Source organism: Acinonyx jubatus, chromosome C2, assembly GCF_027475565.1.
Source record: "Acinonyx jubatus isolate Ajub_Pintada_27869175 chromosome C2, VMU_Ajub_asm_v1.0, whole genome shotgun sequence".
Taxonomy (NCBI): Eukaryota; Metazoa; Chordata; class Mammalia; order Carnivora; family Felidae; genus Acinonyx; species Acinonyx jubatus.
Window position 1 is genome coordinate 125,040,193 of NC_069384.1, and position 22,687 is coordinate 125,062,879.

At 39.0% G+C, this 22,687-nt stretch overlaps 1 protein-coding gene across 6 annotated transcripts in view; it reads right to left on the reverse strand.

Annotated features, from left to right (window-relative positions):
- Nucleotides 1-22,687, reverse strand: part of PPP2R3A (protein phosphatase 2 regulatory subunit B''alpha) — a 209,419-nt gene that overhangs the window by 100,384 nt on the left and 86,348 nt on the right. For all 6 annotated transcript variants that reach the window (XM_027061792.2, XM_027061790.2, XM_053221418.1 and 3 more), the window contains one exon: nucleotides 19,462-19,564. In XM_027061792.2, the coding sequence (XP_026917593.1) occupies nucleotides 19,462-19,564 (103 nt within the window). The remainder of the gene's footprint in view (nucleotides 1-19,461; nucleotides 19,565-22,687) is intronic.

Below are 22,687 nucleotides of genomic sequence, written 5' to 3' on the forward strand. Positions count from 1 at the left end.
GACATAATGTAATTAAATTTGCAAAATACAGAGATAAAGAAAAAAATCTTAAAAGCACTTAGACATAAGAAGTCCTTAACTTACAAGGGAAAATCCATAAGACTAGCTGGAGGTTTCTCATCAAAAACTTAGCAAGTCAGAAGGGAGTAGCATGATATATTCAAAGTGGTAAACGGGAAAAATCCGCAGCCAAGAATACTCTATCCAGTAAGGCTACCATTCAGAACTGAAGGAGAAATAAAGAGTTTAGACACACACTAAAGGAGTTTGTGACCACTAAACCAGCCCTGTAAGAAATATTAAAGGGGACTCTGACTTAAAAGAAGATCAAAGGTGACAAAGATAAGAAAAGATCCCAGAAAATCTCCAGGAAAAATGACAAAACAAGTAATAAAATGGCAACAAATGCATATCTATCAATAATTACTTTGACTGTTAATGGACCAAATGCTCCAATCACAAGACATAGGTAACAGAATGGATAAAAAAAACAAGATCCATGTATAATACACTGCCTACAAAAGACTCATGTTAGACCTAAAGACACCTATAGATTGAAAGTGAGGGCATGGAGAAACATTTACCATGCAAATGAAAGCTGGAGTAGCAACATTTATATCAGACAAATTAGACGTTACAACAAAGATGTAAAAAGAGGCAAAGAAGGGCATTATATAATCATAAAGGGACGCCCCAACAAGAAGATATAACAACTGTAAGTACTTGTTCACTCAACATGGGAGCACTCAAATACATAAAACAATTACTAAAAAACATAAAAGAACTTAGAACAACATAAGAATAGTAGGGGACTTTAACACCCCACTAACATCAACTGACAGCTCATCTAAACAGAAAATAAACAAGGAAACAATGGCTTTGAATGACACACTGGACCAATGGATTTAACAGATATATTCAGAACATTCAAATCCTAAAACAGCAGAATACACATTCTTTTCAACTGCACATGGAACATTCTCTAGAACAGATCACACATTAGGTCACAAATCAGGCCTCAACAAATACAAAAAGACTGAAATCATACCATGTACCTTTTCTGACCACAGCACTATGAAACTAGAAGTCAACCATAAAAAAAAAAATAAAGGAAAAAATTTTGGAAAGACCACAAATACACGAAGGTTAAATAACATGCTACTACACAATGGATGGGTCAATCAGGAAATCAAAGAAGAAATTAAAAAAAAACATGTAAACAAATGAAAATGAAAACACGATGGTCCAAAACCTTTGGGATGCAGCAAAAGTAGTCATAAGAGGAAGTATATAGCAACACAGGCCTATCTCAAGAAGCAAGAAAAATCTCAAATATGCAACCTAACCTTACACCTAAAGGAGCTGGAAAAAAAACAAATGAAGCCAGCAGAAGTAGTGAAATAAAAGAAATTAGAGCAGAAATAACTAATATAGAAACAAAAAATCCCAGTAAAACAGATCAATGAAACCATCAAGGAGCTGGGTTTTTTTGAAAAAATTAATAAACCCCTAGGCAGACTTATCAAAAAGAAAAGAAAAAGGACCCAAATTAATAAAATTACCAATGAGAGAGAAAAAAATCACAACCAACACCACAGAAATACAAACAATTATAAGAAAATATTATGAAAAATTATATGCCAACAAATTGGGCAATCTGAAAGAAATGCATACATTCTTAGAAACATATAAACTACCAAAATTGAAACAGTAAGAAATAGAAAACTTGAGCAAACCAATAATCAGCAAAGAAATTGAATCAGAAATAAAAAATCTCCCAACACACAAAAGTCCAGGGCCAGATGGTCCCATAGGCAAATTCCACCAAAAATTTAAATAAGTTAATATCTATTCTTCTCAAACTATTCCAAAAAATAGAAATGGAAGGGAAACTTTCAAACTCATTCTCTGATGCCAGCATTCCAAAACCAAAGACCTCACTAAAAAAGAGAACTACAGAACAATATCCCTGATGAACATGGATGCAAAAATTCTCAACAAAATACTAGCAAATTGAATCCCATAGTACATTAAAAGAATCATTCACCATGACCAACTGGGATTTATTCTTGGGTTTCAGGGGTGGTTCATTATTTGCAAATCAATTAACGTGATACACATTAATAAAAGAAAGGGTAAAAACCATATGATCCTCTCAATAGATGCAGAAAAAGCATTTGACAAAGTACAACATCCGTTCTTGATAAAAACCCTCAACAAAGTAGGGATAGAGGGAGCATACCTCAACATCATAAAGGCCATATATAAAAAATCCACAGCCAATATCCTCAGCTGGGAAAAACTGAGCTTTTCCTCTATGGTCAAGAACAAGACACAGATGTCCACTCTTACCACTGTTATTTAATATAGTACTAGAAGTCCTAGCTTCAGCAATCAGACAACAGAAATAAATAAAAGGCATCCAAAGTGGCAATGAAGAAGTCAAACTTTCACTATTTGCTGATGACATGATACTCTTCTGTAGAAAACCAGAAAGACTCCACCAAAAAATTGCTAGAAATGATATACCATTTGTGTGTGTGTGTGTGTATATACATATAGTATACACACTATACAAAATTAATGCACAAAACTTCCAGGATACAAAATTAATGCACAAAAAATCTGCTGCATTTCTATACACCAATAATGAAGCAGCAGAAACAGAAATCAGGAATCGATCCCATTTATAACTGCACTAAAAATCATAAGATACCAAACTGGTAAAAGATCTGTACTCTGAAAACCATAAAACACTGATGAAAGCAACTGAAGATGACAGAAAGAAATAGAAAGACATTCCATGCTCATTGATTGTTAGAACAAATATTATAAAAATGTCTATACTACTGAAAGCAATCTACATATGTAATGCAATCACTATCAAAATACCAAGCGTTTTTCATAGAGCTAGAACTAGCAATCCTAAAATTTGTATGGAACCACAAAAGATCCCAAATAGCCAATGCAACATTGAAAAAGCAAAGCTGGAAGCATTACAATTCTGGCCTTATGTCATATTAAAAAGCTGTAGTGACCAAAGCAGTATGGTAAAGGTACAAAAACAGATGCATAGATCAATGGAACAGAACAGAAATCCAGAAATGAACCCACAACTATATGGTCAATCAATCTTTGACAAAGCTGGAAAGAAAATGCAATGGGAAAAAAGACAGTTTCTTCCAACAAATAATGCTGGGAAAACTGGACAGCAACATGCAGAAGAATGAAATTGGACCACTTTCTTACACCATACACAAAAATAAATTCAAAATGGATGAAAGACCTAAATATGAGACAGAAAACCATCAAAATCCTAGGGGAGAAACCAGGCAGCAATCTCTTTGACCTTGGCTGGAGCAACTTCTTACTAGACAACATCGCTGGAGGCAAGGGAAACAAAAGCTAAAATAAACTATTGGGACTTCATCAAAATAAAAATCTTCTGCACAGTGAAGGAAACAATCAACAAAATAAAAAAAGGCACCCTACAGAATAGGAGAAGGTATCTGCAAATAACATATGTGATAAAGGGTTAGTATCCAAAACATAAAGAACTTAAAAAACTTGGGGTGCCTGAGTGGCTCAGTCAGTTAAGCATCCGACTTCGGCTCAGGTCATGATCTCAAAGTTCATGAGTTCAAGCCCCGCATCCAGCTGTGTGCTGATGGCTCAGAGCCTGGAGCCTGCTTCAGATTCTGTGTCTCCCCTCTCTCTCTGCTCCTCCCCCGCTCATGCTATGTCTGTCTCTCAAAAATAAATGAACATTAAAAAAAAAATAAAAAGAACCTACAAAACTCAACATCCAAAAAATGAGTAATCCAATTAAAAAATGGGCAGGAGACATGAATAGACATTTTTCCAAAGAAGATATACAAAGGGGAAACAGACACATGAAAAGATGTTCAACATCACTCATCATCAGGGAAATGCAAATCAAAACTACAATGAGGTAACACCTCACACCTGTCAGGATGGCTAAGATCAACAACACAAGAAATAACAGATGTTGGCAAGAATGTGGAGAAAGGGGAGCCCTCTTGCACTGCTGGTGGGAATGCAAACTGGTGCAGCCACTCTGGAAAACAGTATGGAGGTTCCTCAGAAAGTTAAAAACAGAACTACCCTATAGTCCAGCAACTGCACTACTGTGTATTTACCCACAGAATACAAAAACACTAATTCAAAGGGATATATGCACCTCTATCTTTATAGCAGCACTACCTACAACAGCCAAATTATGGAAACAGCCTGTCGATCAACTGATGAATGGATAAAGAAGATGGATATAGTATATACTATATGTATACACACACACACACACACACACACACACACACACACACACACACACAGAGGAATATTACTCAGCCATCAAAAAGAATGACATCTTGCCATTTGCAATGACATGGATGAAGCTAGAGAGTATTATGCTAAGTGATATAAGTTAGAGAAAGACAAATACCATATGATTTCATTCATATGTGGAATTTAAGCAATGAAATAAGGAAACGGGGAAATAAGGAAAGGGGGAAATAAAGAGAGTGGCAAACCAGGAAACAGACTTTTAAAGGTAGAGAACAAGCTGATGGTTACCAGAAGGGAGCTGGGTGAGGGGATGGGTTAAATAGGTGATGGGGATTAAGGCATGTACTTGTTGTGTGATGAGCACCAGGTGGTGTTGTATGGAAGTGCTGAATCACTATATTGTATACCTGAAACTAATATTATCTTGTATGTTAACTAACTGGAATTTAAATGGAAACTTAAAAAGAAAAATACCCCCCTCCCACTATTTTTATATTACTGTCAATTCTTCCCTTATTGTCTGTAAATATTTGCTTCATTTATTTAAATACTAGACTACATTGGGTATTTATAGTTGTTATATTCTTATTGGATTGATCATTATGTAATGCCCTTCTTTGTCTCTTGTTACAGTCTTTGTTTTAAAGTCTATTTTGTCTGATGAGAAGTATGGCTATTCCAGCTTTTTGTTTCCATTTGCTTGGGATATCTTTTTCCATCTCTTCACTTATAAGTCAATCTCATATAGGTAGCGTGCAGGTAGGTCTGTTTTTTTTTTTTCCAATATATGAAATTTATTGTCAAATTGGTTTCCATACAACACCCAGTGCTCATCCCAAAAGGTGCCCTCCTCAATACCATCACCCACCCTCCCCTCCCTCCCACCCCCCATCAACCCTCAGTTTGTTCTCAGTTTTTTTTTTTAATTTTTTTTTAACGTTTATTTATTTTTGAGACAGAGAGAGACAGAGCATGAAGGGGGGAGGGTCACAGAGGGAGGGAGACACAGAATCTGAAACAGGCTCCAGGCTCTGAGCTGTCAGCACAGAGCCCGATGTGGGGCTTGAACCCACGGACCGCGAGATCATGACCTGAGCCGAAGTTGGACGCCCAACCGACCGAGCCACCCAGGCGCCCCTGTTCTCAGTTTTTAAGAGTCTCTTATGCTTTGGCTCTCTCCCACTCTAACTTCTTTTTTTTTTTTTTCTTCCCCTCCCCCATGGGTTTCTGTTAAGTTTCTCAGGATCCACATAAGAGTGAAAACATGGTATCTGTCTTTCTCTGGATGGCTTATTTCACTTAGCATCACATTCTCCAGTTCCATCCACGTTGCTACAAAGGGCTATATTTCGTTCTTTCTCATTGCCATGTAGTACTCCATTGTGTATATAAACCACAATTTCTTTATCCATTCATCAGTTGATGGACATTTAGGCTCTTTCCACAATTTGGCTATTGTTGAGAGTGCTGCTATAAACATTGGGGTACAAGTGCCCCTAGGCATCAGTACTCCTGTATCCCTTGGATAAATTCCTAGCAGTGCTATTGCTGGGTCATAGGGTAGGTCTATTTTTAATTTTCTGAGGAACCTCCACACTGTCTTCCAGAGTGGCTGCACCAGTTTGCATTCCCACCAACAGTGCAAAAGGGTTCCTGTTTCTCCACATCCTCGCCAGCATCTATAGTCTCCTGATTTGTTCATTTTGGCCACTCTGACTGGCGTGAGGTGATATCTGAGTGTGGTTTTGATTTGTATTTCCCTGATAAGGAGTGACGTTGAGCATCTTTTCATGTGCCTGTTGGCCATCCAGATGTCTTCTTTAGAGAAGTGTCTATTCATGTTTTCTGCCCATTTCTTTTGTTATTTGTTTTTTCGGGTGTGGAGTTTGGTGAGCTCTTTATAGATTTTGGATACTAGCCCTTTGTCCGATATGTCATTTGCAAATATCTTTTCCCATTCCGTTGGTTGCCTTTTAGTTTTGTTGGTTGTTTCCTTTGCTGTGCAGAAGCTTTTTATCTTCATAAGGTCCCAGTAATTCATTTTTGCTTTTCATTCTCTTGCCTTTGGGGATGTGTCGAGTAAGAGATTGCTACGGCTGAGGTCAGAGAGGTCTTTTCCTGCTTTCTCCTCTAGGGTTTTGATCGTTTCCTGTCTCACATTCAGGTCCTTTATCCATTTTGAGTTTATTTTTGTGAATGGTGTCAGAAAGTGGTCTAGTTTCAAACTTCTGCATGTTGCTGTCCAGTTCTCCCAGCACCATTTGTTAAAGAGACTGTCTTTTTTCCACTGGATGTTCTTTCCTGCTTTGTCAAAGATGAGTTGGCCATACGTTTGTGGGACTAGTTCTGGGGTTTCTATTCTATTCCATTGGTCTATGTGTCTGTTTTTGTGCCAATACCGTGCTGTCTTGATGATTACAGCTTTGTAGTAGAGGCTAAAGTCTGGGATTGTGATGCCTCCTGCTTTGGTCTTCTTCTTCAAAATTACTTTGGCTATTTGGGGCCTTTTGTGTTTCCATATGAATCTTAGAATTGCTTGTTCTAGCTTCAAGAAGAATGCTGGTGCAATTTTGATTGGGATTGCATTGAATGTGTAGATAGCTTTGGGTAGTATTGACATTTTGACAATTTTATTCTTCCAATCCATGAGCAGGGAATGTCTTTCCATTTCTTTATATCTTCTTCAATTACCTTCATAAGCTTTCTATAGTTTGCAGCATACAGATCTTTTACATCTTTGGTTAGATTTATTCCTAGGTATTTTATGCTTCTTGGTGCAATTGTGAATGGGATCAGTTTCTTTGTCTTTCTGTTGCTTCATTGTTAGTGTATATGAATGCAAATGATTTCTGTACATTGATTTTGTATCCTGCAACTTTGCTGAATTCATGTATCAGTTCTAGCAGACTTTTGGTGGAGTCTATCGGATTTTCCATGTATAATATCATGTCATCTGCAAAAAGCGAAAGCTTGACTTCATCTTTGCCGATTTTGATGCCTTTGATTTCCTTTTGTTGTCTGATTGCTGATGCTAGAACTTTCAACACTATGTTAAACAACAGTGGTGAGAGTGGGCATCCCTGTCGTGTTCCTGATCTCAGGGAAAAAGCTCTCAGTTTTTCCCCATTGAGGATGATGTTAGCTGTGGGCTTTTCATAAATGGCTTTTATGATGTTTAAGTATGTTCCTTCTATCCCGACTTTCTCAAGGGTTTTTATTAAGAAAGGGTGCTGGATTTTGTCAAAGGCCTTTTCCGCATCGATTGACAGGATCATTTGGTTCTTTTCTTTTATTAATGTGATGTATCACGTTGATTGATTTGCGAATGTTGAACCAGCCCTGCATCCCAGGAATGAATCCCACTTGATCATGGTGAATAATTCTTTTTATATGCTGTTGAATTCGATTTGCTAGTATCTTGTTGAGAATTTTTGCATCCATATTCATCAGGGATATTGGCCTGTAGTTCTCTTTTTTTACTGGGTCTCTGTCTGGTTTAGGAATCAAAGTAACACTGGCTTCAAAGAATGAGTCTGGAAGTTTTCCTTCCCTTTCTATTTCTTGGAATAGCTTGAGAAGGATAGGTATTATCTCTGCTTTAAACGTCTGGTAGAACTCCCCTGGGAAGCCATCTGGTCCTGGACTCTTATTTCTTGGGAGATTTTTGATAACCGATTCAATTTCTTCGCTGGTTATGGGTCTGTTCAAGCTTTCTCTTTCCTCCTGATTGAGTTTTGGAAGAGTGTGGGTGTTTAGGAATTTGTCCATTTCTTCCAGGTTGTCCAGTTTGTTGGCATATAATTTTTCATAGTATTCCCTGATAATTGCTTGTGTTTCTGAGGGAGTGGTTGTAATAATTCCATTTTCATTCATGATTTTATCTATTTGGGTCATCTCCCTTTTCTTTTTGATAAGCCTGGCCAGAGGTTTATCAATTTTGTTTATTTTTTCAAAAAACCAACTCTTGGTTTCATTGATCTGCTCTACAGTTTTTTTAGATTCTATATTGTTTATTTCTGCTCTGATCTTTATTATTTCTCTTCTTCTGCTGGATTTGGGGTGTCTTTGCTGTTCTGCTTCTATTTCCTTTAGGTGTGCTGTTAAGATTTTGTATTTGGGATTTTTCTTGTTTCTTGAGACAGGCCTGGATTGCAATGTATTTTCCTCTCAGGACTGCCTTCGCTGCGTCCCAAAGCGTTTGGATTGTTGTATTTTCATTTTCGTTTGTTTCCATAGATTTTTTAATTTCTTCTCTAATTGCCTGGTTGACCCACTCATTCTTTAGCAGGGTGTTCTTTAACTTCCATGCTTTTGGAGGTTTTCCAGACTTTTTCCTGTGGTTGATTTCAAGCTTCATGGCATTGTGGTCTAAAAGTATGCATGGTATAATTTCAATTCTTGTATACTTATGAAGAGCTGTTTTGTGACCCAGTATGTGGTCTATCTTGGAGAATGTTCCATGTGCACTTGAGAAGAAAGTATATTCTGTTGCTTTGGGATGCAGAGTTCTAAATATATCTGTCAAGTCCATCTGATCCAATGTGTCATTCAGGGCCCTTGTTTCTTTATTGATCCTGTGTCTAGATGACCTATCCATTTCTGTAAGTGGAGTGTTAAAGTCCCCTGCAATTACCACATTCTTATCAATAAGGTTGCTTATGTTTGTGAGTAATTGTTTTATATATTTGGGGGCTCCGGTATTCGGCGCATAGACATTTATAATTGTTAGCTCTTCCTGATGGATAGACCCTGTAATTATTATATAATGCCCTTCTTCATCTCTTGTTACAGCCTTTAATTTAAAGTCTAGTTTGTCTGATATAAGTATGGCTACTCCAGCTTTCTTTTGGCTTCCAGTAGCATGATAAATATTTCTTCATCCCCTCACTCTCAATCTAAAGGTGTCCTCAGATCTAAAATGAGTCTCTTGTAGACAGCAAATAGATGGGTCTTGTGTTTTTATCCATTCAGATACCCTATGTCTTTTGGTTGGCGCATTTAATCCATTTACATTCAGTGTTATTATAGAAAGATAGGGGCTTAGAGTCATTGTGATGTATGTTTTATGCTTGTAGCGATGTCTCTGGTACTTTGTCTCAAGGATCCCCCTCAGGATCTCTTGTAGGGCTGGTTTAGTGGTGACAAATTCCTTCAGTTTTTGTTTGTTTGGGAAGACCTTTATCTCTCCTTCTATTCTAAATGACAGACTTGCTGGATAAAGGATTCTTGGCTGCATATTTTTTCTGTTCAATACATTGAAGATCTCGTGCCAATCCTTTCTGGCCTGCCAAGTTTCAAAAGAGAGATCAGTCACGAGTCTTACAGGTCTCCCTTTATAAGTTAGGGCACGTTTATCCCTTGCTGCTTTCAGAATTTTCCCTTTATCCTTGTATTTTGCCAGTTTGACTATGATATGTCGTGCAGAAGATCGATTCAAGTTACGTCTGAAGGGAGTTCTCTGTACCTCTTGGATTTCAATGCCTTTTTCCTTCCCCAGTTCAGGGAAGTTCTCAGCTATTATTTCTTCAAGTACACCTTCAGCACCTTTCCCTCTCTCTTCCTCCTCTGGGATACCAATTATGTGTATATTATTTCCTTTTAGTGTGTCACTTAGTTCTCTAATTTTCCCCTCATACTCCTGGATTTTTTTCTCTCTCTTTTTCTCAGCTTCCTCTTTTTCCATAACTTTATCTTCTAGTTCACCTATTCTCTCCTCTGCCTCTTCAATCCGAGCCATCGTTGTTTCCATTTTGTTTTGCATTTCGTTTAAAGCGTTTTTCAGCTCCTCCTGACTGTTCCTTAGTCCCTTGATCTCTGTAGCAAGAGATTCTCTCCTGTCCTCTATAGTGTTTTCAAGCCCAGCGATTAATTTTATGACTATTATTCTAAATTCACTTTGTTATATTATTTAAATCCTTTTTGATCAGTTCATTAGCTGTTATTTCCTGGAGATTCTTCTGAGGGGAATTCTTCCGTTTGGTCATTTTGGATAGTCCCTGGAGTGGTGAGGACCAGCAGGGCACTTCCCCTGTGCTGTGGTGTATAACTGGAGCTGGTGGGCGGAGTCGCAGTCAGACCTGACGTCTGCCCCCGGCCCACCACTGGGGCCACAGTCAGACTGGTGTGTGCCTTCTCTTCCCCTCTCCTAGGGGCGGGATTCACTGTGGGGTGGCGTGGCCCATCTGGGCTACTTGCACACTGCCAGGCTTGTGGAGCTGGGGATCTGGCGTATTAGCTGGGGTGGGTAGGCAAGGTGCACGGGGGCAGGAGGGGCAGGCTTAGCTCGCTTCTCCTTAGGTGATCCACTTCAGGAGGGGCCCTGTGGCAGCGGGAGGGAGTCAGATCCGCTGCCGGAGGTTTGGCTCCGCAGAAGCACAGAGTTGGGTGTTTGGGCGGAGCGAGCAAGTTCCCTGGCAGGGACTGGTTCCCTTTGGGATTTTGGCTGGGGGATGGGCGAGGGAGATGGTGCTGGCGAGCGCCTTTGTTCCCCGCCAAACTGAGCTCTGTTGTCCCGGGGCTCAGCAACTCTCCCTCCCTTTGTCCTCCAGGCTTCCCGCTTTCTGAGCAGAGCTGTTAACTTATGACCTCCTAGATGCTAAACAAGTCCCGCTTGCTGTCAGAACACACTTCGTCCGGCCCCTCCGCTTTTGCAAGCCAGACTCGGGGTCTCTGCTTGGCCAGCGGGCCGCCCCTCCGCCCCGGCTCCCTCCTGCCAGTCCGTGGAGCACGCACAGCCTCTCCCCCCTTCCTACCCTCTTCCGTGGGCCTCCCCTCTTTGCTTGGCTCCGGAGACTCCATTCCGCTAGTCTTCTGGTGGTTTTCTGGGTTAGTTAGGCAGGTGTAGGTGGAATCTAAGAGATCAGCAGGATGCGCAGTGAGCCCAGCATCCTCCTAAGCCGCCATCTTCCGGTCTGTGTCCGGTAGGTCTTGTTTTTTAATCCATTCAGTCACTCAGTGTTTTTTTATTGGAACATTTAGTCTATCTACATTTAAAGTAATTATGGGGGCGCCTGGGTGGCTCAGTCAGTTGAGTGTCTGACTTCGACTCAGGTCATGATCTTACGGTTTGTGAGTTTGAGGGCTGTGTTGGGCTCTGTGCTGACAGCTCGGAGCCTGGAGCCTGCTTCTGATTCTGTGTCTCCCTCTCTCTCTGCGCTTCCCCCATTCACGTTCTGTCCCTCTTTCTCTCAAAAATAAATAAACATTAAAAATTAAAAAAAAAAAACAATTATTGACAGGTATGTACTTACTGGCATTTTGTTCATTGTTTTCTGGTAGTTTTTTGGTGGTTGGATGACTTTCTATTCTAAGTTAATGGTCGCTTAAGTCCTAATATATTCTAAAAGCACCATATTTTTAATCCTCTGCACATCCCCTGATGTTTTATGTATTTGATCTCATATTTTACAACTTTTTATTTTGTGCATCCCTTAACTATTGTACATATAGTCAATTTTACTATTTGTCTTTTAACTTTCATACTAGCTTTATAAGTGGTTGAGCCACTACCTTTACTGTATGTTTGCTTTTACTGGTGAGGGTTTTGGCGATTTTTTTCATAATTTTCTTACTTCTAGTTATGGCCTTTTTTTCTGCTTAAAGAAGTTCTTTTAGCAATTCTTGTAAGGCTGGTTCACTTCAAAAAAGTTTAAAAAAACTTAAAGAAGTTAAACTTCTTTAATTTTTGTCTGAGAAACTTTCTCTCTTTCAATTCTGAAATATAACCTTGTTAGGTAGAGTACTCTTGCTTGTGGGGTTTTTCATTTTTCCTTTTAGCACTTTAAATATATCATTCCACCCCCTTCTGGCCTGAAAAATTTTTGCCGTAACGTTAGCTCATACGTTTATGGATGTTCCTTTGTGGGTAGCTAGCTGCTTTTCTCTTGCTGCTTTTTAAGATTCTTTCTAACTTTTCACATTTCAATTATTACGTGACTTATGTGGACCTCTTTGGGTTCATCTTGTTTGGGGCTCTCTGAGGTTCCTGGACCCAGATGTCTGTTTTCTTCCTCAGTTAAAAAATTTTTCAGTTATTATTTCTTCAAATATGTTTTCTGCTTTTTCTCTCTTCTCCTTCTAGGATCCCTCTAATGCAAATGTTGCTAAGCCTGATGTTGTCTAAGAGGTCCCTTAAACTATTCTCATATTAAAAATTTTCACTCTGCTGTTCAGCTTGGATAATTTCCACTACTCTGCTTTCTAGATCACTGATCCATTCTTTTGCATCCTCTAACTGCCGTTGATTCCCTCTAGTGTATTTTTTCATTTCAATTATTGTTCTTCAGTCCTGATTGGTTCCCTTTAACATTTTCTCTTTGTTGAAGTTTTCACTGTGTTCATTCATTCTTCTCTATAGTTCTAGTGAGCATCTTTATGACCATTATTTGAACTCCCTATTAGCTAGACTGCTTATCTCCATTTTGTAAAGTTCTTTTTCTGAGGTTGTTTTCTGTCTTGTTCTTTTATTTGAAACACATTCCTGTCTCCTCATTTTGTCTGACTCTTCTTGTTTCTATGTATTGTCTGACTCTCCTTGTTTCTATGTTTTAGGTAAATCAGCTACATCTCCTGGTCATGAAGGAGTGGCCTTATGTAGAAGGCATCCTGTGGGGCCCAGAAACACAGTCTTCCCTGGTCACCAGAACCAGATCTCCAGGGGTGACTCTGTGTGGCCTGCATGTTCCCTCCCTTTGTGGCTAGGCCACAACTTCTGTGAGGAGGGCTGTCCCCAACTCCCCTGGGTAGGAGTAGTTTTTGAGGGTGCAGGTCCTGGCTGAGGCTGCCCACTATGTATGATGGGATGGGAACGGCTTTGGAGGCAAGTGCCATTCCTAGACTAGGGTGCCTACTGGATGTGGCAGGGTGGGAGCTACTCTGGAGGGGGCCTGCTGGGGAAAGTCTGCAAGGGAATGCTAGAATGGGGCAAATGGTGCTAACAAGGAACATGCAGAGTGTCAGAACTGGCACCCACCCACATTTGGGCCAGCTAGGCAGGAGGGCAAGAAAAATGTAGCCTGCCACTGCTTCCATTCCAGGAGAAATTTCCTACTTTCTTAGTGGTCCAACATCGTGTCTCTTGGGCAAAGGAGAACTGAAGTTAAATGGACTTTCTTTTCTTACTCTCCATCAGTTGTTTATAATCATGCCATATTTCAGTTTGTTTCAAGCTTAAAACATGACTGTCTTATATAGTTTTTTTCAGTTTTCTTGGGAGTTTTGAATTGCTTTTCTTTAACTTGTTCATACAGAATGCTGTGCTGTCAGCATACCCTCTAGTTTCTCTTCTCAAATATAATAGTACTGCATGGAGTAGCTCCTCCCCTCCCTATTCCCTTTTATTGAGAACTTCCCAGAGAAACCCCATCACCTTTTCTATTCTGGACTGGCTGCTCTTCAGTTGCCATCTAAGGTCTTCCCTTCACTGCTTCTTTGGATTGAACCCACTGTTTCGTGGATCATATATTCCTCTTTCTTGGTTTACTTAATTTGACATAGTATATATATTCAAGTAACTCTAAGAAGATAGCAGACAAACTTTCTGCTGTTTGTTTTCCATGTTTGTTTATTTTTGAGAGAGAGATCTGAGCTGTCAATGCAGAGCCTGATGTGGGGCTCAAACTCATGAAACTTGAGACCATGACCTGAGCCAAAGTCAGACACTTAACCACTTAACCAACTAAGCCACCCAAGTGCCCCACTTTCTTAAATTTTAAATGTCTTTATTCTAAACCTCATATCTGACTGATAGCTTGGCAGATATTAGAAATCTGATTTCAAATCCATTTCCCTAGAGTTGCCAAGGAGAATCTAACAGCACCTCAATTTTTGTTCCTGTTAAAGGAACCTCGTTTTACTCTCTGAAAACTTTTAGTATCTTGTTTTCATCAGTTTTTCTAAACTTTCAAGATGATATGTTTATGTCTGTTTCTTTTTTTTTATTCATTGTACTTGACTTTTTTCAAGCAAAAGACTTGTATTCTATATAATTTCTTTAATTCTGTGGGCAAGAATGGAGGGAGCAAGAGAAACTGGGGTGGGAGTGTCAATTTCTATTTTTGATTAGATGCTAGTTACACAAGCATGTTGTGTTTCTCCCAAAGAGGGAAACAGGGATCCCAAGGAATCCTACTGGGTTCCAGCTTTTTGGACTCATCACCGCAGTCTCTCCAATTCTCTCCATTCTGTATTATTTCTTTTAATTTTTTTTAATGTTTATTTATTTTTGAGAGAGAAGGAACACGAGTGGAGGAGAGGCAGAGAGAGAGAGAGGGAGACAGAGAATCTGAAATAGGCTCCAGGCTCTGAGCTGTTAGCACAGAGCCCAACACGGGGCTCAAACTCAGGAACGGTGAGATCATGACCTGAGCCGAAGTCGGATGCCCAAACGGCTGAGCCATCCAGGCGCCCCTCCATTCTATATTATTTCTGTGATAAGTTCCTTCTCTCCATTTTGTCCTTTTTTCTTCTCCAGACTCCAGTTAGTTGTTGAAATTCTTGTCTTTATGTCGCCTCCCTCCGTCTCCCCTGCCCACACCACCCCCCCCCTTGCGAGATATCCTAAACTTTAGCTTCTAGGCCTTATGATGAAATTTTAAATTTTGGTACATTTTAAAATTCTAACAGCTCTTTCCAGTGGTTAGCATTCTGTTTTCATAATATTCTATTCTTATTTTAGATAATCTCTCTGAATATAGTAATTGTTTAAAAAGACTTTATTTTTTAGAGCAGTTTTAAAGAAAAATCTGGAAGACAGTATGAGAGTTCCCATATATGTTGCATTACATTAGCATTTATTATAATAAGCAATTATTATAATAATATTGATATTATATTACTATTATGTGAGACCCTACTTTATTCACATTTAGTTTTTGTCTAGTATGTTTTTTCTGTCCCAGGATCCTACCCAGGATCTCCTATTACACTTAGTTGTCATATCTCCTTAGGCTCCTTTGGCTGTGACAATTTTACAAATTTTCCTTGTTTTTGATGACCTTGACAATTCTGAGGAGTGCTGGCCAGGTACTACCTAGAATACTTGTCTATTGGAATTTGTCTTAGCATGCTTTCTTGTTTGTTATTTTGTTTATGCTTGTGAATAAAATGCCAGGCTGCACTTTACTTTTGGGAACCAAATAGAATCAACTGGTCCATTGTTCTATATACCACCCTTCAATGAATCCCCATTTCTAATAGTTCCCGTTGGATCTGCCAACCCTGAGTTTATAGCTACTTTGGGATCCTGCTGAGAGAATAAAGGAGAGCAGCTCACTTCTCCACTACAGCCCATACACAGCCCCTCATTCTGGGCTGTGATTTCCGTAGCTTGCTTCTGCCTTCTTTTTTTTTTTTAATGTTTTTATTTATATTTGAGAGAGACACACACACAACACAAGCAGGGGAGAGGCAAAGAGAGAGGGAGACACAGAATCTGAAACAGGCTCCAGGCTCAAGCTGTCAGCACAGAGCCTGACATGGGGCTCAAACTCACGAACCGTGAGATCATGACCTGAGCCAAAGTCAGACACTTAACCGACTGGTGCCCCTTCTGCCTTCTACCTTAAGAAATATGGTAACCTCTTGACAGTAATTTTTTTCTCCTGCATTCTTCTTTACTATTCCATTTATTTTCATTTGTTTATTCTTTTAAACTCCTAGACTTTAACTTCAGAGAAGTTTGGGACAGAATGGAAGGAGAATGTATCTATTCAGTCTGTCATCTTTACCTGAAGATTCCACAAGTCCATTTGTTAAAGAAAAATAAAATCTCTCCTAATAAGCAAAGGAGTATAAATGTCCACTAATGCATAATTACAGTTTTATTATTATTTGTAATTCTCTTGATATGGATTTAATTTAAACTCCTGTCAGAGGTCTTATTAAAACTTCTGGTAAAACTCAGTCAGGATAGGGTCCCCACAGGAAAGAGACTTCACCCATGTGAATCTTTCATGAAGGGACTACATGTAAAGTCATGCGCAGGTTAAGGGAACACACAAGGGAACGGTGAGGCACCAGGAACAAGCAACAGAAAGACACCCTTACAATCCCTACAGCCAGAGCGACAAGGCAAGGAAAAGAGTTATAGGAGCGAGGTAGGCAATAGAACTGTGGAGAAGAGGCCACTCAGCAAAAGCTGCAGCATATAGATATGGTTGCTGTGCTGAAACAAAGTGGGGAAGAAATGCCCATTCCAGGCAGTATGATCCAGTGACCAGACCCAACCATAAGCTAGTCAGGGAAGAGGACACAAAATATGTAGTTTGTAGGAGTCAGAGCAGGGTCAAGAATGGATCAAGGGGTGGATACAGAACTGTTATTAAAACCTAATGTTTTTTACTGGCACACAAACAGACACTCAGATTAATGGAACAGAATAGAGAACCCAAAAATGGACCCACAAACGTATGGCCAACTCATCTTTGACAAAGCAGGAAAGAATATCCAATGGAATAAAGACAGTCTCTTCAGCAAGTGGTGCTGGGAAAACTGGATAGCAACATGCAGAAGAACCTGGACCACTTTCTTACACCAGACACAAAAACAAACTCAAAATGGATGAAAGACCTAAATGCTAAGACAGGAAGCCATCAAAATCCTAGAGGAGAAAGCAGGCAAAAACTTCTTTGATCTTGGCTGCAGCAACTTCTTACTCAACAAGTCTCCAGAGGCAAGGGAAACAAAAGCAAAAATGAACTACTGGGACCCCATCAAAATAAAAACCTTCTGCATAGCAAAGGAAACAATCAGCAAAACTAACAGGCAACCGACAGAATGGGAGAAGATATTTGCAAACGACATATCAGATAAAGGTTTAGTATCCAAAATCTATAAAGAACTCATCAGTGTCAACACCCAAAAAAACAAAGAATCCAGTGAAGAAATGGGCAAAAGACATGAATAGACACTTCTCCAAGGAAGACATCCAGATGGCCAACCGACACATGAAAAAATGCTCAACATCACTCATCATCAGGGGAATGATGAAATACAAATCAAAACCACAATGAGATACCACTCACACCTGTCAGAATGGCTAACATTAACAACTCAGGCAACAAGAGATGTTGGCGAGGATGCGGAGAAAGAGGATCTCTTTTGCATTGTTGGTGGGAATGCAAGCTGGTGCAGCCACTCTGGAAAACAGTATGGAGGTTCCTCAAAAAATTAAAAATAGAACTACCCTACTAGCCAGCAATTGCACTACTAGGCATTTATCCAAGGGATACAGGTATGCTGTTTTGAAGGAGCACAAGCACCCCCCAATGTTTATAGCAGCACTATCAACAACAAAGTATGGAGAGAGCCCAAATGTCCATCGATGGATGAATGAATAAAGAAGATATGGTATATATATACAATGGAGGATTACTCAGAAATCAAAAAGAATGAAATCTTGCCATGTGCAACTACGTGGATGGAACTCGAGGGTACTATGCTAAGCGAAATTAGTCCATCAGAGAAAGACAAATATCATATGATTTCACTCGTATGAGGACTTTAAGACATAGAACAGATGAACATAAGGGAAGGGAAGCAAAAATAATATTAAAACAGGGAGGGGGACAAAACATAAGAGACTCTTAAATATGGAGAGCAAACTGAGGATTATGGAAGGGGTTGTGGGAGGGGGGATGGGGTAAATGGGTAAGGGGCATTAAGGAATCTACTCTTGAAATCAATGTTGCACATATGCTAACTAATTTGGATGTAAATTTAAAAAACTAAAAAAAAAACTTAATGTTTTTGAACAGACATTTATCTAAAGAGACATATAGATGGCTAACAGACACATGAAAAGATGTTCAACATCATCAATCATCAGGGAAATACAAATGAAAACCACAGTGAGACATTACCTCACACCTGTAAGAACAGTAAAATCAAAAAAATAAATAAGAAGTGTTGGTAAGGATGTAGAGAAAAGGGAACCCTCATGTGTACTGTTGGTGGGAACGCAACTTTGTACAGCCACTATGGAAAACAGTATGGAGGTTCTTCAAAAAATTAAAAATAGAATTACCATATGACCTAGTAATTCTACTATTGGGTATTTACCCAAAGAATATGAAAACACTAATATGAAAAGATACATGCATCCCTATGCTTATTCCTGCATTATTTACAATAGCCAAACTATGGAAGCAACTCAAGTGACCACTGACTGATGAATGGATAAAGAACAGGTGGTATATATTTATATGTATGTGTGTGTACACACACACACACACACACACACACACACACACACACACACGATGAAATATTATGCAGCCATAAAAAAGAATTGAAATCTTGCCATTTGCAACATGAATGGACCTAGAGGGTATAATGCTAAGTGAAATAAGTCAATCACAGAAAGACAAACATTATACGATTTCACTCATATGTGAAACATGATTGTTGGGTGCACTTTTGATCTGTATGTTTTTTGTGTATATATTATGTTTCAACAAAAAATTTACCAAAAAATGATGGCAGCCATGAATACAACTGAAAAAACAAAACAAAACAAACTATGTTAATATATTTTTCTGTCCTTCTTTAGGCATCCTTATGAACAGGTCAACAAAGATTTACTGGAACAACTAAAACAATGAAAAGCATTCAACATACATGAAAAGACAGACCTTAGCTTCAAGGAATTTGCAATCTGCTTAGGAAAGCCAAATATTTAGACATGAAATTAAGAATATTAATAAGCAACGTATCAGGCTATGAAGAATGCTATAGTAAAAAAAGATCCAATATTGGCTTGTAACTGATTCTTATTGGAAGGCCTAGATGTAAATACTCCTCAAGTGGGCCCTTTCAGTTGGGCATAGGTCAATTAGGCCAAGTAGGCCAAATGTCTGGTTTCAGAAGGTGTTTCAATGTTTCCTGTGGTTAGACAAGGGGGAGGGTGAGTGGCACCCCTTTCTCTGCTTCAGTGGGAGTTGCCCTGTTTTATCTGTTTTATTAAAACTATGGGTTCTGTGTTAATTTTCATTTAACAAGAGGATTTTATTGCTAAAATGAGCTTGAAAGCCACTCTTCTACAAATCTGACTTCTAGATTTGTATATCTCAATTGACATATCTTACAGCTGAAAAATATTTAAAACCTCTGAAACTCTAAAAATAAAACCCATTTTTAGAAGGAAATGAAAATTACCTGAAGTAAAGGGATAAAATCCTCCTGTTCTAGAGAGTTGCAGCTGGGCTTTGCCAGGAGACAGATAAACTTAGAGGCATCATCATGATGGTTATTCAGCAACCTACAAAAGAGACAACTGCTTAGGAAGTCTGGCTACTGTGAACAATGTCTACAATATCAACAGTTGCTAATTTCAGCCTGAACTGAAGGCCATTTAGATCTAGAATCAAGTTCTCTCTTTTCAAAGATTAAGAAAGGGAATTTTTCTACGTTCTTTTAAGTTTTTAAAGTTTATTTATTTATTTACTTACTTATTTGAGAGAGAATGAGAGAGAGAGAGCAAGCAGAAGGGAGGGCCAGAGAAAGAGGGAGAGAGAGAATCCCAAGCAGGCTCTGTACTGTTAGCACAGAGCCCAATGCTGGGCTTGAACTCATGAACTGTGAGATCATGATCCGAGCCAAAATCAAAAAGTCAGACGCTTAACCAACTAAGCCACCCAGGAGCCCCTCCATGCTCTTGATTTTGTCAAAGGGACACCTCAAGAAAAGCTCAATAACAAAATGGCATATTATTTTTGTAAAATGTTTCTGGGGCTAAGACCACAGGATCAACTAATTGCAGGGGAGGGAAAATGTCCATTCAGGTTTGGCACAGGACATCCAGGCCCAGAACTCTAGAGCTACCTGCCAGCCAGGAGAGAATATATCAGTTGGACTACTATGCACCACATAAGACAAAGACTTCTGTTTGCCCAGTTTGGCAGACATATTCAGGGCCCACCTGATAGGGGGTTTCTGAAATTAGACTTTGAAGGGCCAATAAAAAAAGAAAAAAAAATGAATGAATGCCCTTTTAAGTCTTTAAGCTCTATGAATTCCTCATGCCCAACTAATACTGGACATTTCCACTTAGTAACTATACTCTGACAACAAAGTTAAAGTATCAAAAAACAAATTTTATATCTTCCCATCAAAGCCAGTCCTTTTCCTGGACATCTATTTTTGTTAAAGGTGGAAATATCCAAATTATCTGGGCTTGAAATTTGAAGTCATTTTAAACTTATTTCTTTTCCTTATTTTATGCACATCCCATTAGTCTCCACATTTTGTTTTTCTTCATTACATTTAGTGAATGCTAACTGTGTGCCACTTGTGTCTAGCCTTGAAGATACTTGGGATTCAGAGAAAATAAGACACAGTTCTGTGCTCTGTAAACAGTTTATAGTCTAGTGACAGTGCTACACCATTAAGATTATACTTACATACTCAGGTTATACTCTGTCATGCGACAGAAGTAATAAGCATGGGTGTCATGGGAGGACACAAGAGGGCCAGTGAGATTCCCTAGAACTGGTAAGTAGGAAAGAAGGATGCTGTGGGTCAGGAGGGCTGCAAGTACAAATGCCTGGTGTGAGAGTGTGTGGAATATTTTGGCAGCTACAAACACTGGGGTGGTAAGAAAAGTGGACATGAGCATATAGGATTGGCCTTTTTATGTTAGATCAGGAAGACTTGGCTTTGGCCTACTCCATGGAAGAATTTTAACTTGGACAGTGACAAGATCAGATGTGCTTTTCAAAAATATCAAGCAAAAATCCAACTATGGGCCTGAGCATGGATAGTAGCAGTGGGAGATGAAGACAAAGGGGAAAATCTGGTTGTAATGAGAAGGACAGGGTAGTTGATTGGTGTGGAGGGATGAAAGTAAGGGGAAGTCCATAACAACTCCTAGGTTTCCAGCTTGGATCCCTAAGTGTTTGGAATACAGGATGGGAATACAGGAGTCCTTAGGAATATTTCCTCAAAATGTTTTATACAACCATTCCCTCTTTTCTAATGCCAGTGTACTTTTGAGTTCAGTAAGGGTCTTATTACTTCATGCTGAGACCAACAGAAGGAAAAGGGTAAAAACAGATTTCAGTGTTCATCCAACCTTAAAACACAGGCAATTCATTCCGAAACATTCTTTGATTATATAATCCTCTTTTTCAAAAATGTTCAGTAGCTCTCTACCACTTATACGAATAGTCTAACTGCCTCAGTTCAGCATTTAAGGCTCTCTGTAACTAGATGGGAGCCTGACTACCTATCTACCTTACTGCTTTGCTAAATGAAACTTCCACTCCAGACAGCTGGCCTGGTCCATTATTCTCTAAGTGTGCCATGTGCATTTTTGCCTCTTTGCCATTTCTCATATGATTCTACTCTCCTAGAATACCATCCCTCTTGACTTTGCTATTGGAATGCTGGCTATTCTTTAAGGTTCAGCTAATAATGCAAGTCTTTCAAAAAGCCTTCTCTCATAACTAAATTCTTTACTGATCTTTGTACTATTTAATTTATTGTATTATATTTACCATTGTACTATTAGTTTGTTTTTATTTCACTGGCACTTAAAGGGCAGACACAGTTATAGACAGGTCTTTTTTCTTCCTTAGCAGCCAGCACAGTGACTTTCACACAGAAGATTCTCAAAAAATGTTTGTGATCTAATGGATGTATAGTTAAAAACTGACTTCATTTGTGATTATTAAAGTTATAGTATAATTTGTATATTAATTCTCCTTATCATTCTCTAGCATTCTCAAGGCCTCTACAGTTAAACATGTATACATTTCAGAAAAAGATTAGTATGTAATAAATGCTGATGGGAACCACCTCCTAGGATTAGAAAATGGTTGCGATGATCACAATAAAAAGGTGGTGAGATCTTCGTAAAGGAGCACTTTTATAAAGAAAGGATAGCACAGATGAGAGATACTCTGAGAGGAAAAAGGCAAATCAAGAATGGCTTTTTCTGACCAGAAGCATGAAATAGAAAGAAAAGGTGAATTATGATTTCCAGCTGATGACAGTGGCCGGTAAACTCTATATGGAAGAGAAAAGGAGATAAATAAAAGTTGTGAAAGCTGGAGAAAGAAGGTAAACATAGCTATTTTAAACTGGTATCTTCCAGAGCTCTTAAAACAAAATACTGTTAAGAGACAAATCATACATTGACATTCAAAGGTAAGTGAAAATAAGGCATAACGAAGCTGGATCAATATTACTTGACTGACTGAGAGGATCTCTGCCACAAAGTGGGTAATCCAGGAACTCAAAAAAGCCATGGAGCAATGTCTTTCCCCTAAAAATGTAAAAATGTCCTGACTGTAAGAAAATAGATATCAGAGTATAGATATGAAATGGGCAATAAGGCAGGGAAAGGAGGGAGGGCAGAAGCAGGGGAACAAGAGCCCATTAA